The sequence below is a fragment of the Lithobates pipiens genome, unplaced genomic scaffold, assembly GCF_037356315.1.
Source record: "Lithobates pipiens isolate NorthernLeopardFrog02 unplaced genomic scaffold, aLitPip1_a1.2 Scaffold_28, whole genome shotgun sequence".
NCBI lineage: Eukaryota > Metazoa > Chordata > Amphibia > Anura > Ranidae > Lithobates > Lithobates pipiens.
The window spans coordinates 146,790,928-146,813,086 of record NW_027507789.1 but is presented as its reverse complement, the minus strand read 5'-3'; the positions used below and the strand labels follow the sequence as shown (position 1 = coordinate 146,813,086).

General features: G+C 44.1%; 1 protein-coding gene across 3 annotated transcripts in view; it reads right to left on the bottom strand.

Moving 5' to 3' along the window:
• The window catches only part of MYO15B (myosin XVB), a 337,586-nt gene that overhangs the window by 44,706 nt on the left and 270,721 nt on the right, over positions 1-22,159 (bottom strand). For all 3 annotated transcript variants that reach the window (XM_077459669.1, XM_077459670.1, XM_077459671.1), the window contains 5 exons: positions 19,195-19,313; positions 16,801-16,895; positions 14,663-14,740; positions 2,120-2,216; positions 1,859-2,007 (listed from right to left, as the gene is read on the bottom strand). In XM_077459669.1, the coding sequence (XP_077315795.1) occupies positions 1,859-2,007; positions 2,120-2,216; positions 14,663-14,740; positions 16,801-16,895; positions 19,195-19,313 (538 nt within the window). The remainder of the gene's footprint in view (positions 1-1,858; positions 2,008-2,119; positions 2,217-14,662; positions 14,741-16,800; positions 16,896-19,194; positions 19,314-22,159) is intronic.

Sequence of the window (22,159 nt, the reverse complement as noted above, 5' to 3'; positions counted from 1 at the left end):
TGCACTGCTGAAGAATCACATGTGATTTGAAGAAAATGCGGTGCGATTCCTGTCCAAATTGCATGTGCTTCCCACACCGCATGAGTGTGAACCGGGCCTCAAGCTGTGTCCCCCAAAGGATAATAGAGAAATAAGAATTTTTTGTACACTTTTTCTTTGAGTCCATTGAGGGAAACAGCTCCCATCCTTCATATGTTATTGTTCTCTCCTGGTTTACTTGCTGACTTACTGATCAGGATTGGAATGAGAGGGGTTATAGACTGTAGGGGGCTGGCCTCATGCCCATTTCTCCTGTTGGTGTCTGTATAATACTTAAATTTTTACTGTGTTCCTTAATGGACACCAACAAAAATTGTTTTTTTTTCCCATTCATTTTTTTTGCGGTCGGTGTCCCATTGGGATACTTTTCTTCAGTTCCTGTCCTATAGACACATCAGGAAGCAAGATAAAATCTCTTAAAATGTAAGGAAATTTTACTTCCTAGGCAACTGTTACTGCAACACATGTCCCAACTGGAAGATTTCCCTTCACTTTTGTTCTGGTGGCAATGATCATCAGGACAAATAAATTGAAATCTCCTCACTGAGGACTCGGCAATAAAATCTAATGCCGTGTACACACGGCCGGACTTTGACAGCAAAGGTCCGACGGAACAAATCCGTCAGACAATTTGATCGTGTGTGGGCTTCATCTGACCTTTGCGGTCGAAAAATCTGACGCACTTTAGATTTAGAACGCTTCAAATCTTTCAAACTCGAGTCCGGTCAAAAAATCAGTTTGTCTGTATGCTAGTCTGACGGACGAAAACCGACGCTAGGACAGCTATTGGCTACTGGCTATGAACTTCCTTATTCTAGTCCGGTTGTATGTCATCACGGTCAAATCCGTCGGACTTTGGTGTGATTGTGTGTGGATAAGTCTGTTCGTTCGGAAAGTCCAACGAAAGTCTGTCAGAAAGACTGGACCTAGTCTGCCGGAAAGTCCGGTCGTGTGTTCATGGCATAAGAGTGCTTCCTAGCCGATTTCACTCTATTCAAAACTAGAAAAAAAATTGGCCTGACTTACACTTAAAGGGGTCCATTTATAAAACATTTGTGCCAGAAGCATTTGTGAAAGTTGAATGAAATGCCCTGTGTCTTTTCTAACACATTAATGCCCGTATTGCCCGCTCCATATAGTAGTCAATAAGCAAACTATACTGCATTTTGGTCAGTAGATGGAGATACAAGCATTAATCTCTTATAAAAAATACTGGAATTTTTTTTAAATGCGTGAATGTTTCTGACATTGCTGCAAATGTTTTTTATAATCAGACCCCTAAGGCTGGTTCCACAATGTGATTTGCACTGCATGCCTGTGCACATCACATGCAATGTCTTTGCAGTGCAAATTCATCCATACAGTTTGTATGGCTGAATTCACATCGCATTCGGACCAAAATGTTGCTGGACTCTTTTTTTTTTTTTTTGTCCGCACTGGAATTGGATCACATGGGTGTTTATAACCGATTTGGGGGTGTCATTCACTTTATATTAACACCCGCTGTGGTTCCTGCATCGCACCAGTGTGAACCGAGCATCAATGTTTTTGGATTATTGGAAAACACAAGGGTCACTCACCTCTGATGACTGAAAGCAGCCAGCTGTTCACTGACTAAATGAGGGTCTTCACTACGTTGCTTATACTGAGAGCAGAAAATAATGTGCCCACAACCCAAATGTACAGCATGTACTGCCACTGTATAACGACTTTCTTGTTGATGTTATTTCATTTTCAGACATACAGTACACTCTGAATGTTATTTCTAAAATACCTCAACATTTTCAATAAAATTTAAAAAAAAGAAAGTCTTTGGTACCTGGCTGAAATGCACTTGAACATAGAGTTCACTACGTCCCTTCAGTGTCGCTTTCCATGTGACCCTTTTGAACTCCAAGGTCACCGAATTGTCCTGGAGCAGGAAGTCATGAATGTAATCCCCGGGACGCAGAGGGCGTACCATCTCACCTGTCAGAATTAGAATTGGTCACATTTACTTCCTCGTTCCTTCCACTAAATGACAAAATAGTCAAGCAGATCGATACATATGCCTGACCACTAAGCAACCACACAATATTACCTTTGTTCTTGTTGGCAAATATGGCAAATTCTTCCACCTCATTTGGCTCAGAGACCATCAACTGATCACATACCTCTGGGACCAGATCGGCTGCCACCTGGTGGAAGGAAAGAAAAATTCTTCATTCATAAGACTTTTCATACCTACCCATGCCAATACCACCAAGGTAACAGACTACTCATCACTAGTCAGGTCAGGTCAACACTTCTCCCCCTCCTGTGCTCTTGTTCTGAGTTTACATTTGAGGTTAGAAGATTTGGGAAATTTACTATACTTTAATATATATTTACTATACTTTAGTTTGTGAATGAACAGGAAGCTGCTCAGCACAGAGCACCTCCCTTTCATATACTGTCCAGTGCAGCTGAGGCTGCAGAGAAAGGAATTGGGAAATCTCTGTCCTCCACCCCTTTCTCTGTCTCAAAAGTCAGATTTCAGGGGACTACTTAGACTCCTGATATTTCACAAAAGCCCCCCAACAGGCTCCTAAGAAGATAGTAATAAAAAAAGAATATTGTAAAAAAAAACAATTAAAGAAATCCACCATCCTCTGCCCTACTGATATCGTCCACTGTCCTACTGACACCAACCACTTGTAGCGCTGACATCTTTGCCTATTGATGTAATTATGCATGCTTTAATGTAGGGTATATGGACATTACTGTGGTTTTGTACCAGAGCCACCTAGTGACCAGATATGGGTAACGCACATGTCTATTATTACCTCGGGACAATTTAAAGACTTGTACAGGAAGTGACTGTTTTGTTTGGATTCTGGAGGTTGACTTTATTACCCAGGAGTCCGTGTGACCTACCCATGAACACTCTCTTACGCAGTGCATGCTGGGTAGGAAATAAAAGGGACCAGAGTGACCATTTTAGGTCTCTTGGGACCACGCTGCCTGCCTGTGTGGATCTGTGGAGAGGTTTCCCGAGAGACAGCGGCTGAGAGCTATCACAGGGTGTGAGCCTGTTTGTTTTTGTGAGGTGACCTGACAGAGCCTGAAAGATGGTAGCCGGATTGAGAAGGTACAAAGACACTCAGCGGAGAATCAGAGAACCGGATCGATTCAGCAGAGCGATACAGATCATCTGGCCCAGCTGACGGAAAGGCAAGCTACAGTCACCGGACCAAAGTGATCACTCGGAACTCTGATCCAGTTGGTGAGCGGGTTGCGGACCACCATTTGTTAACTTTTGCACGCAGTTAGACTCACATACAGACCCCGCTGGAACCTGCAGTTCCACGGAGGTGTAGCAGAGCAACTGACACTGAGCAGGCTTGAGGCCTATCTACTTTGGCGCCTCAGCGTTTGTAAATAAATTACTGGAGTTACACCAGGAGCATTTCAGCTTAATCCTCCATGAACTTTGGATTACAAATATAAAGGAGTGACTTTAGCTAGCGAAGAAAAGAAGACCCCGGATTTAAGTACTTTAAGTGAGGCCTCACGTATAGCCTTTAAAGCAGGGGAGCTCCCAGGTTAATATAAATTCATACATACATATTTTATATTGTGTTATATTGAAATATATTGTGCTGTCGTCCTATGTTGGGATGACAGCACAATTACTGTAACCACCTGTCTAAATATTTTACAGTAAACAATATTTCTGGTGAAGTATCCAGTTGTGTGGCGTATTGTTTTTTCCCCACGAGGTGGAGCCAGTGGATCCTGAGGGTATGTACAGGTACTTTTGCATTGCTTTATATTGTACTATATTACATTGCACCACAGCTGTGCCAAGGGGATTGAGTAAAGTTAGTGGGGTTTCTAGGTAAAGTGCAGGCCCAATTCAAACCAGCAGCTCCTTTGGGGTCAGTGCTACACACTGCTCTAATGACAGGTCCACTGCTCTACAGATATATTCACTGCTCAACTGACATTGTCCATGTTTTAATACATTTTAAAATGTTTCTTTACATTTATTAATTAGCGTGAGTATATGTAGGAAGGTGGGAAGCAGGCTCGTCTGAATTTGTGGGAGAAGTCTCACCTTTAAAATGCCAGCCTTTAGGCCTTATGTACACTGCTACTGGTAAACAGATGTTCAGAGGCAATTGGCTGCTTTTTTCAGCTGTCCCTGAACTCGTCCAATGTTATCTTATGTGTGGACATGTTCGTTTCATGTTGTTTTTAGGCATTTGGTATTTAGAGGCCATTTTTGGAAAGCAAATAAATGAGTTCAGATGCTGAGTTTAGAGGCAAAGCTCCAAACGCCAAAGTATTCTAAACTCACGTTTAGCCGTGTTTGTTTACAGGCGTTTTTCATTTTTGGCCATTTTGAAAAAAAAAAAAATTTTCTTTGCAAACGCAAATGCAGCTAAACACAGCATGTAAATGAAGAAAAACTGACGTTTTAAACGTGGGTTACTATCTGTCAAGTTAAATCAATCAGGAGAGGTTGTAAAAACATGCCATGTAAATTAAGCCTTAGTCCTCCATTCTGTCTGTGTTTCTTTTTGGGCTAAGGGCCGTGTCCTTGTGTATTAGGCTTGTTTCTGGTTCAGTCGTGATGTCAGCTTTCGCTGATCGGCTTGGGTTTTCTCCAACACGGTAGCTCGTGGCTACTCTAGGGGGGTTTGTCAATTCGAAAGCAAAGAGGGGGTTACAGCTGACTATCAGTGGGGTTATGGCCATGGACTTGACGGGATGCTCAGGGTACAGGTTGCGGCCCCCTGCATAGTGTCATATTGGTAGCTCAGGTTCCTCAGCTACAATGGCCACCGCACCACCAACAGGTCTGTCACCCCTTTTTTCTGCCAACATAGAGCGTGCATAAGGGTACACATAGATCTCCCGGCCTGCCTATCTAGCCTTGCACTGTCCAATCACGGCCTGATGCCAGGTTCTACTCTGCAGGGAGGTGTGAGGAGGTCTTGTGGGATCCGGGAGAGATAGTCTATAGGAGAGGGTGCAGGAGCCAGTCTCTAGCATTTCACTTACCACCTGCCTCCAGCCGCATCACTTAGCAACGGAGGGCTGGCTTGCAGAAAACACTCATAATTTCTTCAGGTCCAGCTGTTACTACATTCTTTTGGTGGGGAGTTGGGACTTGCTTGGGGCAACTGACAGGCATTATATGTATAGAGTATTTTTATTGTAAAAAAAAAAAAAAGATGGATTGTTAACTTTGTGCTTTACAGTCAATATTGTGGAGTCTATCGCATGTTCATATACTTATAGCACAGATTTCATTTAGCCCCCCTTTTTCTTTCATGTTTTTTCATGGGTACGTGTCACCGAGGTATGTCTGGTATATGGGCATTTCTGTGCATTTGACTCAGCAGGTTAAACATGAGGGGGTTGTTTCTCCAGTGATTGGGTCAGTGTTTCCTTAACGGTATTTCAACCTCAGTTGTTGGGATTTCCCACTTAAGTTTGGCAAGATCTGTACCAACATTGTTCTTTGCTCTGTCATATTATTCTCCCTATTGTGTTTAATATTATAGGGACTGTGATGTCCCACAGCAAAGAGGGTTGAGCAGATATATTTGCAGTTCCAGTGGGAGGTTAGATGAGACTTGTTCAGTGCTGGCTGGTGCTCAAAATTTTTGGGGGGTGCAAACAAACTGAAAAATTCAGAAAAAAGCCCCATCAATTGCAGCCTCACTGTGCCCATCAAACGCAGCCACTGTGCACATCAAATGCAGCCACTGTGCCCATCTAATGCTGCCACTGCGCCCATCAAATGCCGCCACTGTGCCAAATACTGCTACTGTGTCCATCATTTGTAGCCACTGTGCCCATCAAATACTGCCACTGTGCCATCGAATGCCGCCACTGTGACCCTCCCGCCCGCTTGCCGTCTGCCCAGCACTTAGCCTGTCTCGGTGGGGCAGCAGGTGACGGCGGGGAGCGGTGTCCTGAAAAGGGGCCAGGCGCTTGAATAGGGGATGGCAGCGGCGGCCATGGATCGAATCATGCTATGCATAAATCTATCCACTGGTCATAGAGGGGTTGGATGGAGAGAGGGAGCGGTGCCCATGCGCCCTTATGGATGCACCGCCACTGGACTTGTTACTGCTTATACTTCATGTTTATTATTGGCCAGGGTTTTGCTTACTTTGCCAGGTGGTAGCCTCTTGTTTGATTGTGTTTTTGATTTCCATAGTTTTAATTTCTTCATGACCTTGAGGACCCAGGGGGTTCATACTTTTTTCCTCCTTTTTGTTTCAGTCTGTAACAGGTAAGTATGTTATTGTTCACCTAACTTCCTTTTTTTTGTTCACGATCGTGAGTAGGTCTAAGGTTTCACTCTTTAGGTGTCACGGCGTTACACCATCACAATGTTATCTGTCACGTTCATGGGTTACGGTTTGTGATGATCATATTACATTGTCTTATGACGCATGTCATTAGATTACGTTTTTCACTACTCTCAGGTCTTACGTGACATGTTATTTAGGTAACTATGGTATTGATTACAATTAATCAGGAGGGGGTTTTAGTCTCTGCAGGCAGGCCCTGGTACTCGCCAGGATATTCTCCCATTGTCCCGGTGGTAGCCTCTTGTTTGCTTTTGTTTTGATTACCATAGTTTTCATTTCTGCGTGACCTTCAGGACCCAGGGGTTTCATTCATGTTCAGTTCAGTTGCAGGCAGGTATGATTGTTCACCATTTCTTCTTTTATCACGTACGTGGGTAGGTTTGTCTTTCACTGGTTAGGCTCATGGTGTTACACTGTTATGTTTACCTCTCACGTTAATGGGTATCATCGGGTTGAGATGATCATTTTTAATTGACTTGTGTGGTGGCAAGTCCCCTCATCTGTTTCACACATGTCATACGTTTCAACATTTCACTATTCTGATATCTTACCTGACACGTTCTCAGGTATCCGTTTTTAATTGCCTGCTACGCCTCAGGTGACTCGGCTTCTTTCCTTTTCACTAACTGACATTTTTTTCAGTCTATCTTCTATGCGAATTTCACTTGGTGAGCCCACTTTCACCATAGAAAAAGAAAAAAGGGGTGGGGGGGATTATATTGTTTGTCGTCAGTTCATGATTTGCTCACTACGAGTTTTTTTTTTTTCCCCAGACGATTAGGTCATGTCTCAGGTGGCGAAGATTGAGGATTTTGCCTCCATCCCTCCTTCTCTGGCTAGGGGTTCTGAACATAGCAGCATGCTCTCCCTGATGTCCTGGACCATCGCCATATTGATGGCGGAACTACAATGCAGGGGTATCTCTTACCCAGTTTCAGCGCGCAAAGTGGAACTTTTTAGATTTTTGTTCCCTAGTGCATCAAGCGTTCCTGAGCAAGTCACCCTTCCTTCAGTCAGGTCATTCCTCTCGCAGATCCCTTCCACCCTGAGCTTATTGGCAACATCCTTTCAGGAGTTACAGGCCAGGGTTGAGGTCTTGGAAAGACACCCATGCCCTGCCCCAGAGGCACCTGCCGTTCCCAGCACCTCAGCGGTTTCCGTGTCCCCCCGTGATCGTTCTGTTAGCTGCAGCTAAAGCTAGATAGCGCGCTTTTAGTTACTCCGGCTCATTTCAGCCCTGCAAATATCAAAAAGGACATTCTAGATGGTAAAGATGTCAATTTAGCTTCCCTTTTGATAGTGGCTTATGACATAGCTGACAAAAAGTCATATGCTTGCTTATTGCTCAGCACTAGGTGATGACTGACTGGAGCAACGTGGATACAGAGCTGTTCTGTCGCCATTCTGCTGGGTGAAGGTCACCAGTTTGTGCTATGTGCCGGTCTTCTACACATACTACCTACTACCCCCCCCCCCCCCCCTCCCCGTTGTTCCAGGTACCTCCAGGGTGCCCTCATTACAGACCCCAGCTAATTCGGCTACTTTAGAGAAACTTGGCCGCCCAATTCAGTTTCTAGACAAGTTACAAATTTGCAACAATTTCAATCATGTCTCATGCAATTATAGCCAGTGTCGCCTCCTGCATGTCTGTGCCAGCTGCTACAGAGCTCACCCCAAGTCTGCCTGTTTGCTGAAGCAAGTGAAGTCCACATTACTAAGCCGCATCAACGCCCCGTTCTTGCAGGCCTGTCTGGCTTCCCCTCCTTCCCCCACATGGAAGGTTTCACTCAAGGGTTTCACACGGGTTTGAGTACATTACCACAGGGCACTTTTGGGTTGTAAGAATCTGTTGTCATCAGTCACAGACATGGAGGCGGTGGATTTGCTGCTGCAGACCGGGCTGGACAAACGCTTTGTCATAGGGCCTTTCTCCATACCACCTTTCCATAATTGGAGGGTCAACCCCATAGGTTGGCTAAAGGGAAATTTTCCAAAAAAAACTTTGTTTGATTTACGAATTGTCATTGTTGTCATGTGCCTAATTTAAACTCCTTAATTCCATCAGAGGAGTTTTCGCTCAAATATGCGTCTGTGGATCAGGCAATCAAATGCATTATAGGTAGGAATGCTTGGCTGTCCAAAGCTGACATTTCGGATGCTTTCTAGCTTCTCCCTATTTTGCCTTCTGTCTGGCACTGGCATGGCATTAGGTGGAGGGGTATGTATTATTTTGCTACTAAGCTCACCTTTGGGTCCAAAAGCAGCCCTTGGCTTTGATGTTTTTGCTCAAGCGCTCAGTTGGATTCTCACACATAGCGAACTCTATCAGGAAGTCATCCATTATTTGGATGATTACCTCCTGATCGAGAGTTCGAGCCATTAACCCACTGATCTACAGAAGCTCATGGCTGTGTTTTCTGCACTTGACACTGGCAAGTAAGAAAATGGAAGGCCCAGCAACCACACTGACTTTTTTGGGGATTGTGTTAGATTCTCGGTCAATGCAGGTAGGTTGGCTAGAATCAGGGATCGGATCCATGGGCTTACAATTTCTCAAGTTGTTTCCAGGAAAGATTTGCAGTCACTGCTGGGCATGCTAAACTTTGCCATGAGGATCATACCCCAGGGCATGGCTTTAATTTCCCAGTTGCTGGTAATGTAACCCTCAGCCCCCGACTCAGATTCTAGGGTCAAGTTAGACTCTGTGGCTTTGTCTGATCTACGCATGTGGGATGAGTTCCTCCAGCACTGGAACGGCATTTCCATGTTCATTCCTGCAGTTTTGGTGTCTCCTCAGGTCATTACTTATGCTGCAGCCACCAGAGGCTATGCGGCTATTTTTGGCACACACTTCCAGTCAGGACCACGGGAGGACGAATGTTGGGCAATTCCCAGGTTCACACAGACGTCTGCTTTTTTTGATATTTACCCCATAGTGGCTGCAGCACAGGTGTGGGGTCACTTGTGGAGGCAACACAATGGTGTTCTTTATGGACAATTAGGCAACCTCTGAGATTATTAACAAGGGTAGGCTTGGTTCTCTGCTGAACATGTTTTTCATACGCAGACTCATTTGGCTGTCTCTCCCGTTTAGTTTCTACATTCACTGCAGGTTTATCAATGACATACAGAATACAGCTGCAGACGTTCTATCCTGGTTTAATTTTCTGTAATTTTTCCAGCAGGTTCCAGACACAGACATCTGTGCTGATACGTCCTTGCATTGCTCGCTTCTAAAGGATGGATTCAATTTACACTGGGCGGTTGCGTTAGGATTGATCAACAGATCACTGTCTGTCAACATGCGGAAGGCTTACAACACAGCCTGGAAGACTTTTCAATCGCTGTACCCAAGACCGGATTGCTACAATAGTCAATACCTGTGGCTTTTGTGGCCTACTGTCCCTCACGACTTAAACTATCTCACAACACCATCAAGGGATGCTTGGCAGATATCCAGGATTTAATTTCCCTACAGCATCCCGACAGGCCTTTTGTGTTTTCAGCACATTCCATTAAGGCCATTCTTAAGGGAATTCAGAAGAACAACCCCCCTAGCCCAAATAACAGGCTTCCAGTCGAGGGACATGTTTTCCAGGGCATGTTGGACATGCTTACCAGATCCCTTTTCGGGGAGCTACCAAGTCTCGTGCTCAAGGCAGCCATATATTTAGCCTTCTATGGGTTTCTTAGACTAGGTGAATTTACTCGTACTGGAGCAAAGTCCTGTACGCTTTTCATCAAGCAATTAGTCAGGTACCCCGACCACTACCGGTTGCACCTGGATGCTTGTAAAACGCAGAAGACAGGAGCTGGTACCGACATCAGGTTCTTAAAGATCGGCACTAGTTGGTGCCCGGTTTCAGTTTTGGATCTACTCATGGCCCAGTTGGCGGATAAACCTAGACAGTCCACTTTTGCGGGGCCCCTCTCATCTTGGCACTTTTCACGAATTAATTTGTGGGAGGAGTTTCGCCGTTAAAAGGCCAGCATCTAGTTCTCCCGTCTGCGTTTCTTCTGGGGTTAGCCCACCCACCCGTTCCCTTTATTTTGACTTCTTCATTATTTCTAAGTTACTTCTTGGGTATGCCCTCTTTAAGGCAGGCTGACCTCGTGACTACGGCACACCCGGGTCACTTTCCCGCTTTCCTTTTATTTCCTTTCCTTAGTTATCCACAAGAGTCTCCGAGTACACACACATACACACACATACACACACACACACACACACACACACACACATACATACATATATATATATATATATATATATATATATATATATATATATACACAGTATCTCACAAAAGTGAGTACACCCCTAAGTGAAAATGTTCAAATTGGGCCCAAATAGCCATCTTCCCTCCCCGGTGTCATGTGACTCATCAGTGTTACAACATCTCAGGTGTAAATGGGAAGCAGGTAGACATGTGCAATTCGTTTAGTTCCAAATTTGTTTAACGAATTTTGACAAATTTGTTAATTCCGAATTTTTCAAATTCCGAAATATCCGAATTTCCAAATGTAAAAATTTGTGAAATTATGAATTTCCGAATTTTACGAATTTACGAAATTACAAATTTCCGAATTTCAAATTTTTGGATTTTCGAATTTCCGTTTTTTGGATTTTTGAATTTTCGAATTTTCGAATTTCCAATTTTCGAATTTCTGAATTTCTGAACTTCGGATTTTCGAATTTTCGAATTTCCGAATTTTCCATTTTCCGAATTTCTGAATTTTCAATTTTTCAGAATTTCCAAATAAGCAGAAAAATGAATGAAACGAAAATGAACACCTTTTTTGTCAGTGCACATGTCTAAAGCAGGTGTGTTAAATTTAATGTTATCGCCCTCACTCTCTCATACTGGTCACTGGAAGTTCAACATGGCACCTTCATGACAAAGAACTTTCAGAGGATCTGAAAAAATAATAATTGTTGCTCATATATAGATATCACATAATATATATATATATATATATAATATATATATATCACATAAAGATGGCCTAGGCCAGTGATGGCGAACCTTGGCACTCCAGATGTTTTGGAACTACAATTCCCAGGATACTCATCTACACTGCAGAGTGCATGAGCATCATGGGAAATGTAGTTCCAAAACATCTGGGGTGCCAAGGTTCGCCATCACTGGCCTAGGCTATAGGAAGATTGCCAAGACCCTGAAACTGAGCTGCAGCATGGTGGCCATGCTCAGAGATGTATGAGTGCTGCCAGCATTGCTGCAGAGGTTGAAGGGGTGGGGGTCAGCCTGTAATTGCTCAGACCATACGCCGCACACTGCAAATTGATCTGCATCTCAGAAGGAAGCCTCTTCTAAAGATGATGCACAAGAAAGCCCACAAACAGTTTACTGAAATAAAGCAGACTAAGCACATGGATTACTGTAACCATCCCCTGTAGTCTGATGAGACCAAAATAAACGTATTTGGTTCAGATGGTTTCAACGTATGTGGCAGCAACCAGGTGAGGAGTACAAAGACAAGTGTGTCTTGCCTGACAAGCATGATGGTGGGAGTGTCATGGTCTGGGGCTGCATGAGTGCTGCTGGTACCGGGGAGCTACAGTTCATTGAGGGAACCATGAATGCCAACATGTACTGTGACATACTGAAGCAGAGCATGATCCCCTCCCTTTGGAAACTGGGCCGCAGGGCAGTATTCCAACATAATAACAACCCCAAACACACCTCCAAGACGACCAGTGCCTTGCTAAAGAAGCTGAGGGTAAAAGTGATGGACTGGCCAAGCATGTCTCTAGACCTAAACCCCATTGGGGCACTCTCAAACCGAAGGTGGAAGAGCGCAAGGTCTCTAACATCCACCAGCTCTGTCATCATGGAGGAGTGGAAGAGGGCTCCAGTGGCAACCTGTGAAGCTCTGGTGAACTCCATGCCCAAGAGAGTTAAGGCAGTGCTGTAAAATAATGGTGGCCACACAAAATATTGAGACTTTGGGCCCAATTTGGACATTTTCACTTAGGGGTGTACTCACTTTTGTTGCCAGCGATTTATACATTAATGGCTGTGTGTTGAGTTATTTTGAGGGGACAGCACGTTTACACTGTTATACAAGCTGTACACTCACTACTTTACATTGTAGCAAAGTGTCATTTCTTCAGTGTTGTCACATGAAAAGATAGAATAAAATATTTACAAAAAATGCGAGGGGTGTACTCACTTTTGTGATATGCTGTATGTGTGTGCGTGTGTGTATATTATATATATATATATATATATATATATACACACACACACACGTGTGTTTGAGCTATGGGGTGCACACCCTAAAACAACAGGCTGCGCACTACTATGTGTGTTACAGAGGTGCTGGTGGGGATGGGGTGCTGTGTGACAAATGTTTGGGTGAGAAGGGTGTTTAACAGAGGTGTTGGGTGAAGGGGGTGTTATGTGAGAGAAGTGCTGAGTGAAGAAGGTGCTCTGAAACAGAGGTAAGGTTGCTGTGTCAGGGGTGCTGGGAGACAGGGAGGTGCAGTATCAGGGTAGTCAGGTGAGGCTGCATGGTACCATGAAAGTGCAGCCTATTCTATGCAGGCCCCTATAGAAAATATGTATTTACAAGCCTGCAGGAAGAAGTCTGTAACCCAAAGTAGGCCACAGATCGCATTGCCTACTAATTAATGGCAAATACGAGGGGATATAGTTTGCAGTGGGCAAATTACGTTATTTAAGCACTTCAGTACAGGGCACTTTCCCCCTCTTCCTGCCCAGGCCAATTTTCAGCTTTAAATGACAATTGCAGGGTCATGCAACACTGTATCCAAACAATTTTTTTTTTTTTTTGTTCTCACAAATAGAGCTTTCTTTTGGTGGTATTTTATCACCACTGGGGTTTTTATTTTTTGCTAAACAATAAAAGACCAAAAATGAAAAAAAAAAATCTTTGTTTCTGTTAAAAAATGTTGTAAATAAGTTTTCTCCTTCACTGGGCAAAGATAAGCTGCACTGACCGGCACTGATAAGGTGGCACTGATGATGAGGCACTAATATGCACCACTAATAGGCAGCACTGATGGGCACTCATAGGTGACATTGAGGGGCACTAATAGATAACACTGATGGGCACTTAAAGGCCGCAGTGATAGGCACTCATAAGTGGCACTAACGCCCGTCAGAGGGTTAGTGTGGTCAGTTTGCATCCTTTCATAGGTACAGGACACTTTGCAAGTATACATCATTATTGTATTGGGTAGTTTGTTCAGCCACCATGCCCCCTGACCAGTCACAGCCTGCCTCTGGCAAACACCTCCCAGTCACAGCCTGCCCCGTGAACACATCCCTGCTCAAGCACAGCCTGTATCTTGCCTCATCTCATGCTGGACAGACTATGAAATTCAGGCACATGGGGTGTCTGCACAGTGTTCTGTAACCCCCCCGTGGTACATTTATACCATACAATCCGGTGCAGGCAAATGCACTGCATTTACGACCTGCGTTTGGGGTGTTCTTATCTTAACACTTTATAAGTAATATTCCATATTCCATAATCCCATCACACATGTTCCTGGGGAAAGCTCTAGGATACTGGGTGCTGTAGCAACCACCAGCTGGAGACTGGACCATAAAAACCGCAATGACGATATCTGCCAGCACACCACAGATCTTCAGTCCAAACAAATTTTAATTTAGCATGCATGCTCACACGACGAAGAGGTCCTGCCTGACTCTGGAAGATTGCACTCTCTTACTTTGGGTTGTGATCATGCTGAAATAAATACTATTGGACTGAAGATCCGTGGTGTGCTGGCACATATATTCATCTTAACTTAAAACTGACACCCACTGCAGATCGCAACTAAGTGCATTTTGAATGTGGTTTCCCGCACTGCGCTCTAGTGTAAACCAAGGATGCAGTTTCGTTCACATCAGGACACTGTGCGGGAAACCCATGTTCCGTGAGCAGTTTCCACACTGCGTTCAAAATTCACTGGGTGTGCGATTTGTTTTAATATAATGTTAATGACACCCAAAACACAGATCGCAAACACGGTCCATTTGCCTGTGCTGGATCGCATGCTACTGCAGTACCATGCGATCTAGTGCAGTGTATTCTTTTGAAAATAGTGGATTCATTGAATGGGCTGAAAATCGCACTGCACACAGGAATCACACAGGAATGCGGACCAGGTTCCTGTGCGATTTAGGTATGAACCGGCTCTAAGAAGTAAAGGTGCAGTGTGTTGCATGGACTGCAAGTAACATAAATGTATCTTTCTAGTTTCTAGTGATACTCACGGAAAAGGTCTTGATTTTTGTGGTGTATTCAACTCCGCCTGGCAAAACTATAACGGCACGCCGAGACACCCGTCCATTCTTTTGAAGGAAGAAAAGCATTATTAATGAGCTTATCCTGCCATATATACAGTATATCACAAAAGTGAGTACACCTCTCACATTTTTGTAAATATTTTATTATATCTTTTCATGTGACAACACTGAAGAAATTACACTTTGCTACAATGTAAAGTAGTGAGTGTACAGCTTGTATAACAGTGTAAATTTGCTGTCCCCTCAAAATAACTCAACACACAGCCATTAATGTCTAAACCGCTGATAACAAAAGTGAGTACACCCTAAGTGAAAATGTCCAAATTGGGCCCAAAGTGTCAATATTTTGTGTGACCACCATTATTTTACAGCACTGCCTTAACCCTCTTAGCCCTTGTACACACGGTCAGAGAATCTGTCGGAATGAGTCTTATCGGACCGTGTCATCAGATAATCTGACTGTGTGTGGTATGCATCGGACTGATTCCGTCCGAATCTCCGTCCAACCCAATTTTCCAACATGTTGGAAATATTTCCCGACCAACTGGGCCGGACGGACCTAATCTGATCATCTGTAGAGCATTTTCATCGGACCAAGTGCCATGCATGCTCAGATCAAATTCCTACATCAAAGCTATTGGCTACTAGCCTGAATGTAGTCCCATCGTAACGAAATTACGTCATCACGTTCTGAAAGATCGGATTTTTCGCCAACTTGGCCCGACCGTGTGTATGCAACAGTTTCGGACACAATCCGTCGGACTAAATCCGACGGGCAAAATCCGACAGATTTGGTTGGCAAAATCTCCGACCGTGTGTACAGGGGCTTAGGCATGGAGTTCACCAGAGCTTCACAGGTTACCACTGGAGTCCTCTTCCACTCCTCCATGATGACATCAAATTGCTGGTGGATGTTAGAGACCTTGCGCTCCTCCACCTTCGGTTTGAGGACGCCCCACAGATGCTCACTAGGATTTAGGTCTGAAGATATGCTTGGCCAGTCCATCACCTTTCCCCCAGGCTTCTTTAGCAAGGCAGTGGTCATCTTGGAGGTGTGTTTGGGGTCGTTATGTTGGAATACTGCCCTGCAGTGAACTGTATCTCCCCAGTGCCGGCGGCACTCATGCAGCCCCAGACCATGACACTCCAACCACCATGCTTTACTGTAGGCAAGACACACTTGTCTTTGTACTCCTCACCTGGTTGCCGCCATCTGAACCAAATAAGTTTATCTTGGTCTCATCAGACCACAGGACATGGTTCCAGTAATGCAAGTCCCTAGTCTGCTTGTCTTCAGTAAACTGAAGGCTTTCTGGTGTATCATCTTTAGAAGAGACTTCCTTCTGGGATGACAGCCATGCAGACCAATTTGATGCAGTGTGTGGCATATGGTCTGAGCACTGACAGGCTGACCCACCACCCTTCAACCTATGCAGCAATGCTGGCAGCACGCATACATCTGAGCATGTGCACTCAACTTCTTTGGTCAACCATGGCTAGTCTTGTTCTGAGTGGAACCTATCCTGTTAAACTGCTGTATGGTCTTGGCCACCTGCTGCAGCTCAGTTTCAGGGTCTTGGCAATCTTCTTATAGCCTAGGCCATCTTTATGCAGATCAACAATTCTTTTTTTCAGATCCTCAGAAAGTTCTTTGCCACGAATATGCCATGTTGAACTTCCAGTGACCAGTAGGAGAGAGTGAGAGCGATAACAAATTTAGCACACCTGCTTCCCATTTACACCTGAGACCTTGTAACACTAATGAGTCACATGACACCGGGGAGGGAAGATGGCTAATTGGGCCCAAATTGGACATTTTCACTTAGGGGTGTACTCATTTTTGTTGACAGCGGTTTAGACATTAATGGCTGTGTATTGAGTTATTTTGAGGGGACAGCAAATATACACTGTTATACAAGCTGTACACTCACTACTTTACATTGTAGCAAAGTGTCATTTATTCAGTGTTGTTACATGAAAAAAAAGATATAAAATATTAGCAAAAATTGGAGGGGTGTACACACTTTTGTGAGATACTGTATCATTAAATCTTGCACTTCTAGCCCAAACTATGCTCAGAATCCTTTCTATATATTCTCAGTTACCAGCAGAGCTTCCACTTCATTCCGTGGGGGTAGATGCCGGCGGCCATGATACAGCACAGTATGGCGCAAGTGTTCTTGGCAGTTCCGAGAGATTTCTAAAAATAAAAAATGGTATCAATAAAAAGTCTTCTAAACAAACATTTGGAATTCATGAAAGATATAAAGGTCTGCTCCACCTAAAGCTGACTATATGTGGATCAAAAATTGGCTGCAGGGACCAGACATATTTCAATCCATGTATGGAGATAGTTGTTGAGCAGTCCTATTACTTGACCTACTAATCAAGTTCTGTACAATTAGCCTGTTAGATAAATGCCACTCAATTAGTGCCACAAGCTATAGCTGGTGGCACTGATCAGTATGTTCAGGCGGCCGTTCAATAAAAAAAACTGACTCATCTATGGGCTGCTTTAGACTGATATAACAACCAGATTGTTACATGTCCTGGAAGCTCCAGCCATGAGATTTTTCCTGTCTCTAACCAAATCCTAAGGGGCAATTCTCTGTGTATCTAACCTATCAGGACCACTTATCCACAATTCTGCTTTCAATCCATTACAAGAATGTTGAACTGCTGGTCATGTGATGAAGGATCTCAATGATCTCCCAGCCAGGTTTTTGTAAACCAACAAGTTTCAACACTTCCAAGCAGTGCCGAGAGCTGGCCCCTCCCTCCACCAGTATGCTCCCAGTGGCCTGTTCCTGGATTTTTTTTGGCCAGTAAGAACATAATTGTATGGAACTTTAGGTATACTTATGATCATTGAATGTTGGGGGAGGCAAAGTAAGTCTGTGCCTATCCTACCCATTTTAAAACCAACACATGAAAAATTAGAAAGGATGGTTCAATTGGTTTATGGAATTAAGTGTTCCCTCCAAATTTAAACTTGCTTGGCAGACCATGCCACAGAGTAGAAGTGGACACAGCACTTCTTACTCTTCTTCTTCATGTGTATGACTATTAGGGCCATGGAGACACCTTAAATGCCAAATGTTTCTCATGGAAAGGTTGTTGCTTCTCTCTTATTAGCTTTGGCACCAAACCTAGGTTTAACTGGCCATGGTAGAAAAATGCAGGTTACGTGGCAATGGTGTGGCCTGCAGATTCTAGAAGGACTTCTAAATTAGCAAGCCATGTCCGTATGTGCACAGTGGCCAGACATTCACATGAGGGTGTTTATGTAAGAAGGTATTGGTCAAACAACCTTGAGAATGAGCTATCATGCACACTTCAACAGTGATGTAAGTAACTCCGTTAAAATAAACGGAGTTACTTAACGCAGTTACTTTAGAGGGTAACGAGTAATCTGACTGATTACTTCCCCCCTCGTGATAACTAATTTCCCATTACTTGGGCGTGTTATCGCAATTACATCTACCGCCCGGGAGGCCCGCCTTGGCCGTGCTGCCTGGCAGTTCGTTCCGCCGCGGGGAGGGAGGCTTTTGCCCGCTGAGCTGAGAAGAGGCTGAGATTCAGAGAGACTGTCTGGACCGCCCCATCCCGCCCCAGGCGGAAACTGAAAAATGAAGTCAGCTGACCAGCTGACACCAATCGAGTGAAGGGGAGGGTCTCTCTCTCCCCATGAGGAAAGGCATCCCTGGAGGCAAGTAAGTGACTGTCTGACGATTTGAATTGCAGTGCAATCGATCCATCCCAAGTCCTCCACCACCTCTGCTTCTTACTGATCCCATCCCTACCCACCCACCATCACTTCTACAACAGAGGTGATGGGAGGGATACGGTAGGGATGAGATCAGTGGTGGTGGGGGATGGGATCAGTAAGAGGCAGAGGTGGTGGTGGGAGAGGATAGCACCACCACAGCTGCCACCCCCCCAAGTACCATCGCTGCCTGCCACCCCCCCAAGTACACCACCGCTGCCACCCCCCCAAGTACTTACATCACCACCACTGCCACCCCCCAAGTACCACCGCTGCCACCCCTCAAGTACCACCGCTACCACCCCTCAAGTACTACCGCTGCCATCCCCTCAAGTACCATGGCTGCCACCCCTGTCACAGTTAATTTGCTAAGTAACTAATTACTTTTCCAATGTAGTAACCGAGTTACTAACGCAATTACTTTTTGGGAGAAGTAATTTGTAACTTAACTAATTACTTTTTTAAAGTAAGATGACCAACACTGCACTTCAATGTGGCGATCTTTAGGGCCTTTGTCAATGGGTGTAGGGTTTGTGTAGATGGGCAAATGCAGCTTGCTTTTAGATGCATTCCACTTGCATTTGACATCGGTTTGAGACATTTCTGAAATCATTGAGATTTAGTTGAGAAATGCATTTAGCCTGCAGGAACCCTTGCAGATGTCACTGGAAGCAGTAAAACCCATGTGCTTTCACAGTTTGTTAGACAATGTTATAGTCAGTAACTGACATACCTTGATAATCACCAACAGTGTCCTGGAGGTACTTGGTAACACATGGCAGTAAAGTGGGGGTAGGCGAGAAATATCCAGTCATCAGGCTCAGCACAATCCAGCCACGGTTGCAGCTCTCCCTGTCAAATTAGAAACAAAAAGATACTTTAGTAATACATATGAAAAGGCAGGGATATAGATTTTGAATAGGTGATAGGAAGTGCTACCCTGCTGCAGAGAACACAGTGACACTATCTGTGTACATGAAAAATGAAAAAACGGACTCAATTCCCCATCCACACACTCACCGTGAATGAGGGAATCATCCCGCTGAGCTATTGTATTCTAACAGCGGGGAGACTTCCCCACCACCAGAATACATTGATCATCGCTGCTGGCTATAGTCTCTGCAGCTCTGACTGAGCATCAAAAAACTGACAGGGTGGTAGTACGGAAGTCAATCGGTAGATCAACTTCTGAACAACCTCCCTGCCCACGCATGGATCCAAATTCATCCTGTCCCTGCTAAACCAGCCACATTTCGAACAATGTATGGCTGGCTTAACAAATTCAATACCGGGCACTTTCATCCCCTTCCTGACCAGGCTAATTTCTATTTTTCAGCGCTGTTGCATTTTGAATGACAAATGCGCGGTCATGCACAGCTGTACCTATATGAAATTTTTATCATTTTTCACACAAGTAGAGCACTAACATACAACAGATTGCCAGTATATAGAGACTGCTGTATTGTGGGAGCACCACAATTCACCAAACTGCCTTTAAATGGAGAATGCCGTATTGTGAGAGTACCTACATGTACCAGAATACCTGTATATAGAGAGTGCTGTATTGCGGAAAACATAAACATAAAGAGCCCATAGCTTGATCTCCCGATCTCCTGCACTCCAGGGATTCCTCTTACCAGAGTACCAGTTCCATACTCCGCATCAGGAGGGAAGGCGAAAGCCGGGAGGTGGAGCATTAGTATGTGGTGGAGAAGGGAGGAGGAAGTTACATCCTCCTCCTCTCCCGGGGCCTGTGACTGTACATGATTGGTTGCTAGGATGCCAGCCAGTCCTAGCAACCAATAATTTTGACAACGGCAGCCAGTGGGAGACTGGGACTCAGCAGAGGTGGCAACTTGGGGTCAGGCCCTTTGGGATGCCTGGTCCCCCTACATGTGTAGGGGTTGCCCCCCCCCCCCCCTAATGGTGGACTTGCTCCTCATTTTAAAAATGCTAGTTCCCATGAGTGGAGTGATTTTTTGCAGAGGTAAAAACTCTAAATTTTGCTTATCAGGCTCCTTAAAAACAAATCTTTTCCTTTTTCTTTTTTAAGAGGGTGTTTTGTGTACTTTGGTAAATTTTGATTTTGATTATTTCATTTAATGTTCTTTGTATTTGTATTTTTATTTGTATTTATTTATATTTATATTGTATTTATATTGTATTTTGTATTTATATTCATATTGTATTTATTTATATTGTATTTGTATTTTGTATTTGTGTGTTTTCTGCGTTTGATGTTTTTTTTTTTTCTGCACATTTTTTTTATATAATGAAGGGTTGTTCTATGGCTCAAGAACAGGTCCAAAATAGATGAAGGAATAACTAACAGTAGCCATTTTAAGTCCACTGCACAACCTCTATAATTTTACCTTCCCCGTTGGCTCTAATGCATTTTGCCAACCAGGCAACATTTCACTTAAATCTCCCAATTTTTGCAATAAAAAAAAAAGTGAAAACATTCAGTTTCATGTTGACCCTCTGGCTTGAAAGTGTTAGTTCATGTTTTAAAGGGGTTGTAAACCCTTGTGATTTTTCACCTTAATGCATCCTATGCATTAAGGTGAAAAAACTTCTGGCAGTGACTGCCCTCCCCCCCCAGCCCCCCTGTTTTACCTACCTGAGCCCCATAATTCCCTTGGCGGGGATGTGCTCTCCCTCTCTGCATTGATTGGATAGATTGATAGCAGCACAGCCATTGGCTCCTGCTGCTGTCAATCAAATGCAATGATGCGGGCGCCCTGGGAGATCGCTTTTTCTAGGGGGTTATCTGATGTGAGGAGGAGCCACGAGAGCTGCCGAGGGACCCTAGAAGACGATGATTGGGGCCGCTCTGTGCAAAATGAGCTGTACAGTGGACGTAAGTATGATATGTTTGTTATTTAAAAAAAATAATACAGGAAGGTTTACAAACACTTTAAAGGTAAGGGGTGTTTTTAGATACAGAAAAAAAAACTGAGCAGTTCTGACTACAGTTGAATAATGCCCTTGCTATAGGTGTAGCTTATTTATGTACCTCCTGGAGCCTGCCTGGAATACTCACAGGACATTGGGAACGGACGCCTAGTGGTTGCTGCTCACCTCCACCATCAACAGGAGTGAACTCTTTCTCTGAGCTCACGCCTGTAATGAAAGAGGTGAGCAATAATGACTAGGCCTCGCATCCTACTAGCAACGCCTTTGGAGTATTCCAGTCAGGCTTCAGGGGGTATGTAAATGGAGTACACCTATAGCAAGGGCATTATCCAACTTTAGACAGAGCTGCACAGTTTTTTTTTTTATCTACAAACACCCCTTATCTGCTTAGGCTGTTTTTTGGTAAAGGTAAACTACCCCTTTAATACTTGAATCACTAATCCAGAACAAGTATGCGGATAGGAAATTCTGACTTTAGTCAGACCTTCCTGATATGGATAAATGAAGCACTGAAACATGAGTTTTTCAGTATGAGTGTTAGTATAATGTTTCAGTATGAGTGAGTATAATAGGTAGCCAGCTTTTTAAGAAGTATTTTAGCAAAGGTAGCCTTAATGTTTCTCTCAGGTTTGGTTAACAGGCAGTCCCCGAGTTACGAACACAATAAGTACTGTAGGCTCGTAAGTGGAATTTATTCGTAAGTCAGAACACTGCATTTATAAGTGTAACTTCCGGTCAGAACACTACATTTGTAAGTGTAACTTCCGGTCAGAACACTACAT